We start from the raw sequence: 14,151 nt of genomic DNA, 5'->3' as shown, positions 1-14,151 counted from the left end.
ACAGAGATTAACATGAATCAGCAATGTACTTTGGCTACCTCAACAGTCACAGGAATCAAAAGAAGCCATTGAGGTCTGGATTTCAAAGGCAGAATTCCGGAACCCACATGTAAGTCGTGATAGAAGGCTCCCAACCATTGCGATTGTGTTCATGCATCAACCCTATAAAGACAGAGTAGATCTCTCTGTCCTATAGTGTTTCCAAGGTTGTCAGCACCTATTGAAACACACTTCTACATCTTTCTCCCACAGAACCACTGGTGGCTTTGAAATGACCTTCATTTAGCAGCCAAGCACTTTAGCCACTGCACCATCAGGGCTTCTACAAGTGTGTCAGATGGTTTCTATTCCATTGTGAAAATTGCACCTGAAAGGGGACAATGACAGGTTTCACAGCACTGCATTCATTCAAGTGATAAGTCCCAGGCCCTATTCCAGGCACTGGGGCTAAACAGAACTGGAGCTACAGAGCATGGCTTCCATGAGGCTTTCATTTGGAGCGGCAATAAAAAATAAAATCAGATCAGTCTTTTCAAAAACTGATAAGTACTATAAAAATAAAATAGAAAAAGGATGACTGACAGAGAGTGGGTAGAATGGGAAGAGGTAGAACTGATGAAAACTGGTGATTGATAAAAACCAATGAACTCTTTTGAGAAGATAACCTGTGATTGGGGCCAGCCTTTGAAGATGTCAAAACAAAACGAAAGCATTCCAATAGCTGTGAACAACTATAGGTCCTTCGATAGGAACAAGTGAAAGAAGGCGAAGGCGAGAAACAGGTTCTGGTATTTAGAAATAGTAGTGGGGAAAGGGTGAGCTAAGCCTGGGAGGAAAATTTATCTAGGGTCAGGTCACATAGCATCCTGTAATCCATGACACACAGCTGCTTTTATTAAATGTATTAATTACATCCATTAAAGGTTTTCAAATATGTGAAGTAATCTGATTTGCAGTTTTTAAAAATGACATAGCTGAAAAATTGGATAAAGAATGTGGGGCAAAGGTAGTGTCTCAAAAGAGACCATCTCTGAGGTCCAGGAATGTACAGGTGAGAAGGGTGCAGAGGGGAGGGGTGTGGCTAAGGCTGAAGAAACATGGAGGTAAATGAGATCAAAGAACAGGCCACAGCTGTGAGCATGCCACACAGGAGGGGTTGAAAGGAGGTGGCACTTAAAGCTGGCAAAGGAGGAAGCTATGGAACATATATGGCGGCAGTCTCCAGAAACGCACATAGCTTCGCTCCAGAGTGAGGGGATGAATTCTAGCCACTCTTCCACGATAATTAACCACTTCATTTATTAGATCGAAGCACTCAAAAGACTCTACACTTCATGGGATGCATCCTTCTCTACTAATTGTTGTTGATCATGTGACTTCTGGAATAAAATGTGTTTAATATGGGTTTTGTGATGATTAAATATATTAATGTAAAAATAAATAAAATATAAACAATACAAATAAATAACAACCAAAAAGCTCCCAGTGTCAAACTCCTGGTAAGAACTTAATAAATACCATCTTTGATTGTTACAATGATTATTATTACAATTAAAAGGAAGGTATTCTTGAGCAAATCACTTTTTACCATTTTTGATGTTGACAATTTGTTCAAAGTCTTTCTGTTTAGTAAAATGCACAGAACACTCATTTATTCATAAACACACATATACAACTTTAACTACAATTTTCAGAATTTAATGAAATCTCTTGAGAGTTCATCAATAAATCCTTTGGCTCGTGCCACTATAAATCCCAAGAACCCCTGCTCTAAAGAGAAGAGTGTCAAGCAGCAGCACTTAATTCAACCACAAGCATCTTGATTAGAAGGAAAGCTGAAGCGTGGGATGTCTCTAGAATTCCCCGTCTCCGAGGAGCCGTGTGGCAGCCTGGCACACACATAACTACACAGCATGAGCAGCCGCAGCAGAAGGGAAACCAGCCTCAGAGACAGAATACCAAACCCTGACTACGGTCAGAGCCACGACAACAGACCTTAAGGCCAAAGTCATTAGGATGGTTTTGGTGTGACGTGTGTGACATTCTTGGGTGTTTCATGAGCTTCATGAGAATAAACATCGGGTTCTAATTCCTGCATATTTCAGAGAAATAAATGTTGCTAATGTTAATGTGGTTTAGAAAACCTGTCTATTAGACTTCTTGTTTGTTATGGAATCCAAAATCCTGAAACAATGCAATGGACCACTTGTCTATCTGACACCCCTACATCCATCATCACCAGACTGGATGGTGCATTCCAATCTGCACTGAATCCAAAATACCTAGAAACACTTACTCCAGAGCACATGTTTAATAAATATATATTTATTGAAATAAAAGAAGCATAAACTACCCCGAGACTCAAAGCAGAGAGCCAGACTAAGACTCCACAATGAATTTATACAGATTAAAGCTGTAGGGAAAGAGAACACTTTGCCCCTGGAGTGGTCATACCTTTGAACACACTTGGCAGGCACAACGAAAAGGGAAAATAAGCTTTGAGTGTAATGTTCTGAATTGACCAGTGTGCCTGTGTGTGAGTACTAGCCGAAAACGCCTTTCTTCAAAGCAAACCTTACAATGAAGTTAATAAATTGCTCAGATAAAAGCAGTTTTCCCTATTGCAGTGGACATGGGGACTCGCCTCTTCCCCTTTGCTCATCCGAAGTGCACACCAGAGGCTTTGGTTCCCCAGACAAAGAAAAACTGTGATTTCAAAGCACTGCTAGGTTGTGAATTTGGAACAACACTGTCATGAGTTTACCTCAAACGACCTTACCCCTAGACTCATACTCCCTAGCCATCAAATCATGGAGGTATAAAAAACATTAAAAACATACCAAACAACAATTTCAGAAAACTACAAAGTCCGGGCATAGTTTCAGCATACATCACCCCCTCCCCGCAGCCACTTCCCCATCTCCTTCCGGCATACCTCTTCATGGACTTGGGAGAGAGTTCCTTTTCTACTTCCGTCACAGGCATGCTATAGGACTCCACGTTGTACTCACTGTCGTCATCATACTCATGGTCCAGCAGTGTCCTTGCCCATGTGCCCATGTCGTACGGGGGCAGCATGCCTCCAAACTCAGAGGGCAGGATTTCAGGATGAATTAGTTGGTGTAGACTGTTCAGGTTGTTACCATGCAAAAATATCTATAAATTCGGAAGAGGGGTCAGGGAAACAGAGAGAGAAGTGTAAATACTACTCAAGATTCTGGGAGGGAGGAATGCACATTCAAATACAGTATTTTTTCCATATCTGTTAACCCTCTCTGTGATACAGGCAGTGATGGTATTGTTATGCTAATATTCTATATATCTAAAAACTGATACTCAAGTAAACTATGTAGTATCTAGATATAGTTACTAGGTTAAAGAGTAGACCCAGAAGTTTTGTTCCCTGCTTCAGAACTAAGGATACAAGCAGAACAAGATATGCATGTTGATCTCTGTGTTGTTCTGATATTAGTTGTGCAAATTTGATTATGTGCATAATAAATGTTGTTAAAACAGAGCCTTCTCTTAAGGGACTCATCAATTACAGGGCCCATGCAAGTTAATAAGCCCCAAAGCTGTCACCAGCATGGCTTTCTCTTTATCACCAATAAGAATAAAAATACTGTAAATTGATGTTTTGTAATTCACAGTGTGAGTTATAAATAAAAGAAACAGACGAGCAGCCGTCTCATGAAAGGTCAAGTAAGGGCTCATGTCCCAAAGGACTTATGCCCTGAAATGTTTCTAGATTCTTCTCTACTGGAAATTTACAAATGTAGTGTTCAAATGGAAAATGAGATAGGAGATTGAAAATGTGAAAGTATACTTGTAATAGCAGTTACATCGGGCTTTTTATTGTAAAACTACAAATAAGGCAATATTTGCCAGTTGAACGTCTTTCACATGTAGCATTCAGTGAGATGAATGTGTTGCAGCCATCACTGTTTGCTGCGACCATCACCAATAAACTTTCCTAAATTTTCCAGCCCCATAAACAAAAACCCGATGCTTTCCAAATAACAACTTCACCCATTCCCCTTTGTGTTAGACAGAGAGACAAAACCAGAGTGCTGACAATTATATGTATATATTTATAAAGACAGATAGATATATAACACAAAAAATGAGCAGTTAAATTATATACAGATAGAGACATAATACAAGAAATGAACAGTTAAATTATAAAGCAGTACAAATGGCTTAGTGCAACTCACTCCCATGAGAGAGAGTTATGAGACACTGGCAGTCCTTCAAGTCTTGAGGGCCACCAGGTAGTCCTCTGTAGAGAGATTCAGGCTATCCCAGCACAGGCAGCAAACAGCAAGGCAGGTCACCAACAGTCAGTCCCCAGCTCAAGAGATGTACATTCCAATCCTGTGGCAAAGCAAGTCTTAAAGGGACCTCAAATTACAGTGACACAGTTCACAGGCTAGGCGCCCCACAGGTAGTGTAGCCTATAAATTGAGGCACAGACCAAGCAAGGCAGCCAGCCGCACACTGGTCTGATGATTAAAGAGCGAGAGACAAGAAAGGCGAGGCTCGCCGAGCCATTTATCCCTCCGCCCTTCAATTAATCCCACATGTGTTTATCAGCCAGGCTGGCACAATAAATGATCTCACCCTTCTATCACTTCTTTTTCAGCCCTGGTAACCACTAATGTAATCTCATCTACTGTCTAGGTACTTCCTATTAGTGAAGTCACACAATATTTGTCTTTCTGGGATGAATCTATTTCACTCGGTGTATTTTCAAGGCTCATCCATGCTGTGGCATGTATCGGGATGTCATTTCCTTTATGTCACAGCAATAGCCCACTGTATGTATGCACCACCATGACGTTTATCCAGTCATCTTTTGATAGGCATCTGGGCTGCTTCTCCCCCTTGGCTGTTTCACAGAGTGTGGCAATGACCTTGGTCTATGTTGAGGCTTGTTTCTCTAGAATTACTGCTTTCCTCGTCTCTCATTTCAACCCCAAATCGCTTCTTTGAAAAGCAATTATATCACCATTTCAACTTATGCAATATTAATTTAAGGATTATCCTTTATGAATGACTTAAAAATATGCCATACTTAAGGATCAAGGTTTTATAGTGGAGGGCATGATATAAATAAAAGAAATAGATTGAACAGGCAAACAATCATCTTTGCTTTTAATAATTTTGAAACTTATTCAAATGCATGCATTTAAAACATTAATCTACAACATCAAATAAAATGACAGGGTTGGATATCACTGACCAACAAGTAATTTCACCAAATTTAGGAAGAACAAAAAGCAGATGAGAATAGTCAATGGCCAAAATAGGCAGAGAAAATGGCTGCCTAAAATACAGAGGAGGAAACGGCCAGTCTTTCTTAGAGAGCATATCAGGATCTGAGCTCAGAATGAGCAAGCAGCAGATGACCTGAGGGAGCAGTGGAGTTGAAACATGTGGGGTCAGCTCCAGGCCAATGCACTGCAGAACTGCACAGTTAATGTCCCATGGTCTCACTTTCCCTATGTGCAAAGTAAACCAGGCAGCATCTAGACCCATGAAAACACATAGGAAAGTTGAAAAGTTCTTGCAATATTGGAATTAAAAGATAGTGGAATCTGTCCGTGAACTTTTTAGAGCTTCATTGTACACAAAAAATAAACAAATATTCTAGGTCTCTTCTCATAGGAAATGAAATTATCTTGGGAAAGTTAGATTTTAGTACTTAAAACCCTTATTTTGATTACAAGGAACTATATGTGACCTCCTACCTGGGGGATGGACAACAGAAAAGTGGGTGAAGGGAGATGTCGGATAGGGCAAGATATGACAAAATAACAATTTATAAACTATCAAGGGCTCATGACGGAGTGGGGAGTGGGGAGGGATGGGAAAAATGAGGACCTAATGCCGGGGGTTTAAGTGGAGAGAAAATGTTTTGAGAATGATGAGGGCAATGAATGTATAAATGCGCTTTACACAATTGATGTGTGTATGGATTGTGATGAGTTGTATGAGCCCCTAATAAAATGATTTTTTTAAAAACCCTTATTTTATTAGGTATATGACCTTTATTTTACCAGATGTATAGCTTCATGTTAAAAATACACTCATGCTGAAGACGTCAGATGGTATTTGAATATCAGAAAGAATAGTGTCTGGGGTTTAAAGCTTGACTTAAAACAAGTAGCCATTTAAGTGAATGAGAGCTAAATCTGCAGGGAGGAAATACACCAGCTGGTGTGATCCAAGGATTGTAAGTAATAAAATCCAAGACCAGAGGAGGGAAAATTATTAGCGTTTAAATTCTGAGCACCTGGTTTGCAGAAGGCTATGACTAATAGCCAAAACCCCAAATCCATTTGAGGGGGCCCCACATGGATGAAGCCTTGGGTGAACCTCCTGTGGCCACTGAAGAGGGATGTGAGTAGCCTGGCTATTAGGCAGAGTGCATTGGAAAGTAGATTAAGGCTGATATAGTTCAGTTAAAATGTGACACCTTATTATGTGTTCTCCCTTTTTACCCATCTTAAATTTGTTCTAGTTTTTATTATTTTCATATTTCTTTTCAATTGAAGTCTTTCTGTGATTTATTTTATAATTGTTAAGGAGAAAAGGCAGGGTTTTATACTTTTCTTTAAAAGAAATGCAGGATATGTAAATTTATAGAGACAGCAACTGTATTAATAGTTTAAGTGGTGGTTACATAATTTCATGTCAACTTCTTAAATTAGTGTAAGAGTGGAGTCTACCTTGTCAGTTAGATTACAGTCTGATGCTGCTTCCTCGTGGGCTTGGCCTCATGAGGATTCTGGGAATTTCCTCTTGTTCTCCCTGGAGGTGGGCCACACTCTGCTTCACTTTCCTGTTGACAAGCCACCTGGAGACCAGCCCCAGCGCTGAGATGCTTACATTGCCGTTGGATCCACAAGATTTTGCACCCACTGGCCTGTGATCTTCCTGCATTTTGCATCATTGTCTGTGACTATGTAACTCTGAAGAAGGATTTTTGGACTAGGACTGGTCTTATGCAGGGGTGTCAAACTGGCAGCCCGCATGCATGTGGCCCCCGAGGTAATTTGTTGTGACCCACGATGCTCTGAAGTAAAATGTAAATGTAATGAGGAAATTGTGTGTATGGTATTGCCTCGATCTCCTTAAGTACTATTTTCTTCATAACAATTTTTCTATTTTCATTTTATTTCAGAGCATTGTGGGCCGCAAAAAATTACCTCAGGGGCTGCATGTGGCCCACGGGCCACCAGTTTAACACCCCTGGTCTTATGGGCTAATATCAGCTAATATTAGACTTATGGACTGGGCTGGAATGTGTTCTTAATATACAATTACTCTTTGATATAAAGCTCTTATACATGTATGAGTGTCTATGGATTTGTTTCTCTAGGCAACCCAGTCCAACACAATTTCTTGGGGATGTGGCTGAGTAGGTTGGGGGAAATGGAGCTAATGAGGAGTACCAGAGTGAAGACAATATTCTAAAAAAACGGATAGTGGTGATGATTGCACACCTCTTCTACATATGTTAAACCACTGAATCGTATGGCATGGACATTATAAGCCAATAGAACTAAAAACCAAAGTCAATGAAGTCATGTGAGGATTACGGTCATAGACACCGAGAGAAGGGAGTAAAATCCTAGCACCCTCTATCCTCTCTTCTTTAGCTTGCTACTGCGCCCTCAGCATCACTTTCAGCTTACGGCCTTGCTTCCTCTTTCACAGACAAAACAGAGCAGCCAGGTGAGACTCACTCACCAGCATCCGTGTTCATCTGCTTTTTGTTTGCTTCCAAATAGAGAGGAAAGATAAACCCTACAAAGGTGAGCCTCTCCACCTAGGCACTAGAATTGGTCCTCTCTCTTCTCCTCTTCTATTTTCTCGAGCATTTCATTGTCGGTTTTCCCCTCTCTGCTGGGTCTTGCCCTCAGAAAGTAAACGCAGTGGCACCCCTTCTCAACCCATACTCATATATACCATGTCTGTGAGATCTACTTTCATCTCTGCCTAATAGCCTATCCCTCCATTTTCCCGTAGTGAAAACTCATCCAAACAGTTGTCTAAAATTGCTGTTCAACTAATCCTTCATTTTCTCTAAACCCAATTCAAACAAGTTTGCCCTCACTCCAACAACAAATAGCTCTGTTGTAAACCCTTCTCTGGCTAACTGCAGCTAATTGTCAGTTCTCTTTTTTCTTGCCCTCTGCCAGCACTGGGTATAGCAGACGACTCTCCACACGGAAACATTTTCTAGTGCCGACTCCAAGTTTTATAGGTGCTTATCTTTCCCCTTCTCCTACTTCGCAAGATGCTTCTGTCCAGACTCTTTTGACGATTATTCTACATCACCTCAACAAATTAACTTTGGATATATCCCCGTCCTTAGCCACAGTAACTCCTTGGTAATTTTGAATTTGTGACATATTTGTAGCTGGAATCTAGAACTCTGACTTGAACTATCTATTGATATTCCACACACTATTTGACACCTTAAATGTTTAATGGGTGCTTCAAACGTAACATGTCTACAATGGAAATCATAATCTTTCCACCTATCTGTAGCATCAGTTAATGACATTAATAGTCTTCCAATTTCTTAACCCAGAAACCTTAGAGCCATCCTTAACTTTACCCGTGCTCTAATGTGTCAGCAAATTGGCCAACTGCTGAATTTTTGTCTGCATGTTGTTCTTTGTTTTGGTTAATTTTGTGTAGCAACACTCTGAATTGAAATGTCACAATTGCTATATCCTTATGCTTTCTATATTCTACCATTTCAAGGAGAAATTTTGGGCTCCTTTGCCTCAGAATACTTGATTCTGTCAACCAGCCTAAATGATTCTTCCATTTTGACACTAATTTCTGCAGTGGTAAAGAGTGTGAAATGTTTTTGAGAATTGGCAAGGGATAGAAATGAGAATCTCTATATTAGGCAAGAGGGGAGATGTGTACCAGTTAACAGGGCAATGTGCCGTCTGGCAACATCTTGGGGAATGGCAAGACCACAGTCGTGAACGAGCTGAAAAACACACTGGGTGGGAGATGGAAGCTTTGGGGTTTAAGCTTCCAAAAAGATGCCCTTTTAAACAGATAGCTTGGGAGCAGAAGGGGACTTTACTTCCAGGAACTATTCATTTTTTAAAAAGTGAGGATGCCATCACTGATGAATGGGCAGTTTAGTGCACTATGAAAGATTTAAGGTAGTGAAGCTGTCTGTATGATATCAAAAGGTGAATCCCATCAGCCTTATATTTTGGTGACTCAGAGTCAAATTTAATTTAAGAAAATGGAGACCCAAATATTCTAGCACACTTGAAGAATTTTCTTTTACCCGTTTTTCAGAATGTAGATTTCTAGCATCTGAAACATGTGGTGCTTAAGAAATGTCATGACCCTGAGTCACATAAGAAAACAGTAAAAAATAAAAATGATAGAAAAAAGGAATATAATAGTTTTGTATTATACATTGGTTGTATAGATTAAAATTAAAGATTTATTAACCTATAATTATATTTTCATACAAAAATTTCTAAAATACAGAATTTTAATTAGATAGTGAAGTTCAGGAATATCTGGAATATTACTAGCAATGAACCTTCTATTTGAAATAATGCTAGTAATGATTGAACCTTCCTAAGCATTGTCAAAATGAACAAATTCAACCACGGAATTGACAAAACTAGTACACACCTTGTTTTTTAGACATGATCCTTATTGTGTTCAGTCAACACTGCATTAAGAGGACTCAACGTTGACACAGAATCAATGCTAAGGCATGGAGACACCACTGGTGCCATAGAACTGTGATCTGCGGGGTGTCCCGGGCTGGGTTGTCAGAAGCAGATCATCAGGCCTTCCTTCGAAAGTGCTTCTTGGTAGGTTCAAACCTCTAATAGTTTGGCTGGAAGTGGAACGTGCTAACAATGTGCACCACTCAGAGCCTGCCCTTCCAAACGTGTGCAATCACATCAGATTCACATCGCCTCTTGTCACCCCCTTAGAGACATTCCAACTAACACTAACTGAAATCCCAGATCCTGGAAATTATGCACAGGTTCTCTCTGGTCTGCCCTACCACAGTCCTGTCTCAACCTGTACCTCACTGCCTTCCACAGAGCTCACCGACCAGGCATGCCTCTCCCACGACTTTAGCCTTTGCTGTTTATTCCTCCTGTCAGTGCACATATCCAACTCTGCTGTCTATTAGCTCTGATCTCGAGTAAATGACTTAACTTTCTCAGCCTCATTTTCCATTTACAAAATGAAAAAAATAACAATTCCTATCCCAAAGCACTTTTGCAAGAATCAAGTGAGTTCACATACGTACAATTCTTGGAGCAGCGTGAACACTACCTGAGCACTTGTTGGTATCATTTGTACTAAAAGCCCCAGCAGGTGTTTGGATCACCTACTCACCCCTTCAGAACATACAATCTGAAAATGCTATTTATGAGGCACTTCAATGAATTTTCTGAATTCCAAAGTATGAATTAACTTTATTCCCAGTGGTAGAAATGATGCCTAATATAAAGTTATTGTTTAAAGAATCCTTCCTTCACAACTATTAGAATGCTTTCAACAAATTCACATACTAAACAGTCTATTTTCATTGATGTTTGATATGGACACATCATTAATGTTACACTTTCAAATCACTGAAAGACCTGAAGAATCAGTCCCTGAGAATCACAAGAAATCATCTGCCATGATTACGTTTTAAGTACTTAATGCCAAATCATGTGTGTTTTACTGTGGAATGATTTATTTGAAAGCAGGAGGCAGCACAGGTCACTAAAAACAATTTCAACGTTAAAGCAATCTGAAAGTTTGGGGTTTCAAAAAGTTCATAGAAATTTTCCATGATCTTTTAATTCCACTCTTCTACGAACTTTCTGAAGCCCCTTTGTATATCAAGTTACTTATCCAACCATAGACTCACTTTCTTCAGTTCTAAAAGAGGAGCTAATTCTTATTACATTTATTTGCCAGACTTGTGAAGATTAAATGGGGTAAAATATATTAAAATGTGTTGATAAAATATGGATTAATGATAATAATAAACTATGCTCAGTACTTACCATGTACTAAATGCTTTACATAAATTATCATCTAATTCCCATGGAACTTATTTTTATAGTCTATGATTATCATCATTGTTATATGAAACAGATCTAAAATCTTAAAAGTTCTATATATATTAGGGTCCTTTCTAATAAATGTGATTAACCATGACTGTAATTACCAAATTTTATAAGATATCACAAAATTCACTATTCTCAAAGAAATGCCTAGGTTGAAATAACTAACACCCATTTATCAACATAAAAAATTTTAAATATTGGCTAGATCTTACTTGCAATTTAGTGTGCCACTAACAATAGAGCCAGTAATATGGCACGAAAGACCCTTTTGTTTTACTTTGGCCTTAATATAGAGGCTGTAAATGTAATGAACATGCTAAAGGGTTTCAAGAAAGTAAGAGAGCTAGATGGTAAATCTTTCTTCCATGGATACACTGTTCAAAATGAATCACAAGATTCTAAACACATTGAAGATGGTTTTATGTTTAATATTTTTTATAGTATACATAGGGACTTCGAAAGGTTTATGAAAAAATGCCACTGATAAATACTGGAGTTTTCCACAAACTTTTTGAAGCCCCTGTTTACTAGCACATTTCAGTAAGCAATATTGTACAGACAATATGTATGGATCCTGCATGACCCACTGACTGGAGAAAGGGAAAGGGCAGTTAAAAAACAAAAAAAACATTCTGTAGTCTCTCTTATTAATCTCTTGGTGAATTCTTTCGATGTACATAAGTGTTTTATTTTTAGTATGTCCTACTGATCAATTTGTGCCTCCTCTGTGTTGGTGTCCTTCCCGATTTCCGATAGCCTATGTAATCCATGTGCCAAGGTTCTCAGGTTTGACCCAATTCCCTCATTGATGGCCCTGATGATTCGGGGTTTGACCTCAAGGTCTGTGATCCACCTTGAGTTTATTCTTGTGTATGGAGTGAGCTGACGGTCTTGATTCATTTTTCTGCAGCGACGTATTCATTTTTTCCAGCACCATGAATTGAAGAGGGCATGGCATGCACTTCCCATTTGATATTTTTGGATCCCTTATCAAAGATCAGTTGTCTGTATGCCGATGATTTTATTTCTGGGTTTTCAATCCTTTTCCATTGGTCTGAATATCTGTCGTTATACCAGTACCATGCTGTTTTGACCACTGTGGCTGTGTAATAGGTGTTAAAGTTGGGTAAAGCAAGCCCTCCGACTTTGTCCTTCCTCTTGAGGAGTTCTCTATTAATTCTCGGTTTCTTCCCCCTCCATATGAAGTTGGTAATCTGTTTTTCCAACTCTTTGAAGAAAGTTGCTGGAATTTGGATCGGGATAGCATTGAACTTATATAGTGCCTTGGGTAGAATTGACATCTTTACAATATTGAGTCTGCCAATGCACGAGCATGGGATCGCCTTCCATTTGTTGAGGTCATCCTTGGTTTCTTTTAATAGTGTTTTGTAGTTTTCCTCATACAGATCTTTTGTTTTTTGAGTCAGGTATATCCCTAGATATTTCAATTTGTGTTTGGCTATTGTGAAGGGTACCCCCTTTTTAATCCCCTCTTCTGTGTCCTTGTCTGATGTGTACAATAGTGCGATAGACTTCTGTTTGTTGATCTTGTAACCTGCTACTCTGCCATATTCCTCTATTGCTTCCAGTACTCCTCTTGTGGAGCTTTTAGGATTTTCCATATATAAAATCATATCATCTGCGAATAACAATAGTTTCACTTCTTCCTTCCCCAGGCAAATCCCTTTGATGTCCTTTCTTTGCCTTATGTCATTAGCGAGGACTTCCAGCACAATGTTAAATAGGAGTGGGGACAAGGGACATCTTTGTCTAGTCCCCTTTTTCAGAAGAATTGATCTCGTCTTCTCCAAGACAGGAACGCAACACGCTGACATGAAGTAAGGAACAGATGGAAAGCCTGAGGGGCCTGCCCCATTACCAACTGGGTGCATGGCACCACCCTCCCCCAGGGAGAGTTCACTTCAGAGGACAGCACTGAAGCTGCAGCTCCGGAAGAGGGGAAGGAGGACTGGTCTGGTCGGAGCGCATGTGAGCCAATGAGGGGGGAAGGGGAAGAAAAGGAAAGAGTGGAGCACATCCTGGCTCGCTGAGCCCTGGGGACAATGTGCCTGTTCGGAACAGCGATGCACGGAGATGACCACGGGGCCAGCCCCACCACGGGACACAGCGTTCCTCGTTGACCCATCGCACCACTGGGGACAGCTCTGGAGACAAATGGCGGGAATTGCGCCTGCCATGAGCTCACCACATCAAACACCAGCCTCTGGGGGCATGCATCAGAGCAGTGGGGGGAACAGAGCAGTGAGATCCTCAGGGATAGAGGCAATGCTGGGGCATGGCACCCAATCAGACTTGACTGGAAAGCACACATGAAAGAAAGCAAACAGACCCTGAACTATTCATATTGTTATGTATGTATGCATATGTGTGCATTGTTGTTGTAGACATTGTTTTACTTTCTGTTGTTGCCTCGTTGCACTCAGTCTGGTGATGGTACATAGCATGTCTACCTGGAAGGGATAGGAGGAATAAACAAGCCAGAAGGGAGAACAACGGGATGACAGATCGGGGGAGCATGGGGGTAGGGGAGGGGGCAAGGAAGGAAGAGGGTGTTAACAAGCACAGGCACACGGGAACAACAAGTGATCCAAAATCAATGTCAAGGAGGGTGCAGGAGGCCTTGCAGGGCTGGATCAAGGGCAATGTAACCGAGAGGAATCCCTAAAACCCAAATGAAGGCAGAACATGATAGTGGGACAAGAGGAAAGTACAAAGAAACAGAGGTAAGAACTAGGAGGCAAAGGGTATTCATAGAGATGTAAATACAGGGATATAAAGATGTAAATATATTTATATATGATGAGGGGGAAATAGATCTTTGTACATATATTTATAGGTCGAGTATTAAGAAAGCAGATGGACAGTGGGGCCCTACACAAGTACTTCCCCAACACAAGAACACTTTGTTCTAACAATTTGGCAGTCTGAGATGCTCACCTACCTGGCATGATCGCTGAAGACAATGGTGCACAAGAAAATGTGGTGAAGAAAG

At 40.3% G+C, this 14,151-nt stretch overlaps 1 protein-coding gene across 1 annotated transcript in view; it reads right to left on the bottom strand.

The window, feature by feature from the left end:
* CLVS2 (clavesin 2) overlaps positions 1 to 14,151 on the bottom strand; it is a 91,785-nt gene that overhangs the window by 7,905 nt on the left and 69,729 nt on the right. The window contains exons 5-6 of the mRNA XM_004702042.2: positions 10,875 to 10,891; positions 2,936 to 3,156 (exon numbers count right to left, since the gene is read on the bottom strand). Coding sequence (XP_004702099.1) covers positions 2,936 to 3,156; positions 10,875 to 10,891 — 238 coding nt within the window. The remainder of the gene's footprint in view (positions 1 to 2,935; positions 3,157 to 10,874; positions 10,892 to 14,151) is intronic.

Source organism: Echinops telfairi, unplaced genomic scaffold (genome assembly GCF_000313985.2).
Source record: "Echinops telfairi isolate 266 unplaced genomic scaffold, ASM31398v2 ScPeMD7_3533;HRSCAF=4204_0, whole genome shotgun sequence".
Lineage (NCBI taxonomy): Eukaryota > Metazoa > Chordata > Mammalia > Afrosoricida > Tenrecidae > Echinops > Echinops telfairi.
Note: the sequence above shows the minus strand (reverse complement) of the source record. Positions and strands in the feature narration are given on the sequence as shown.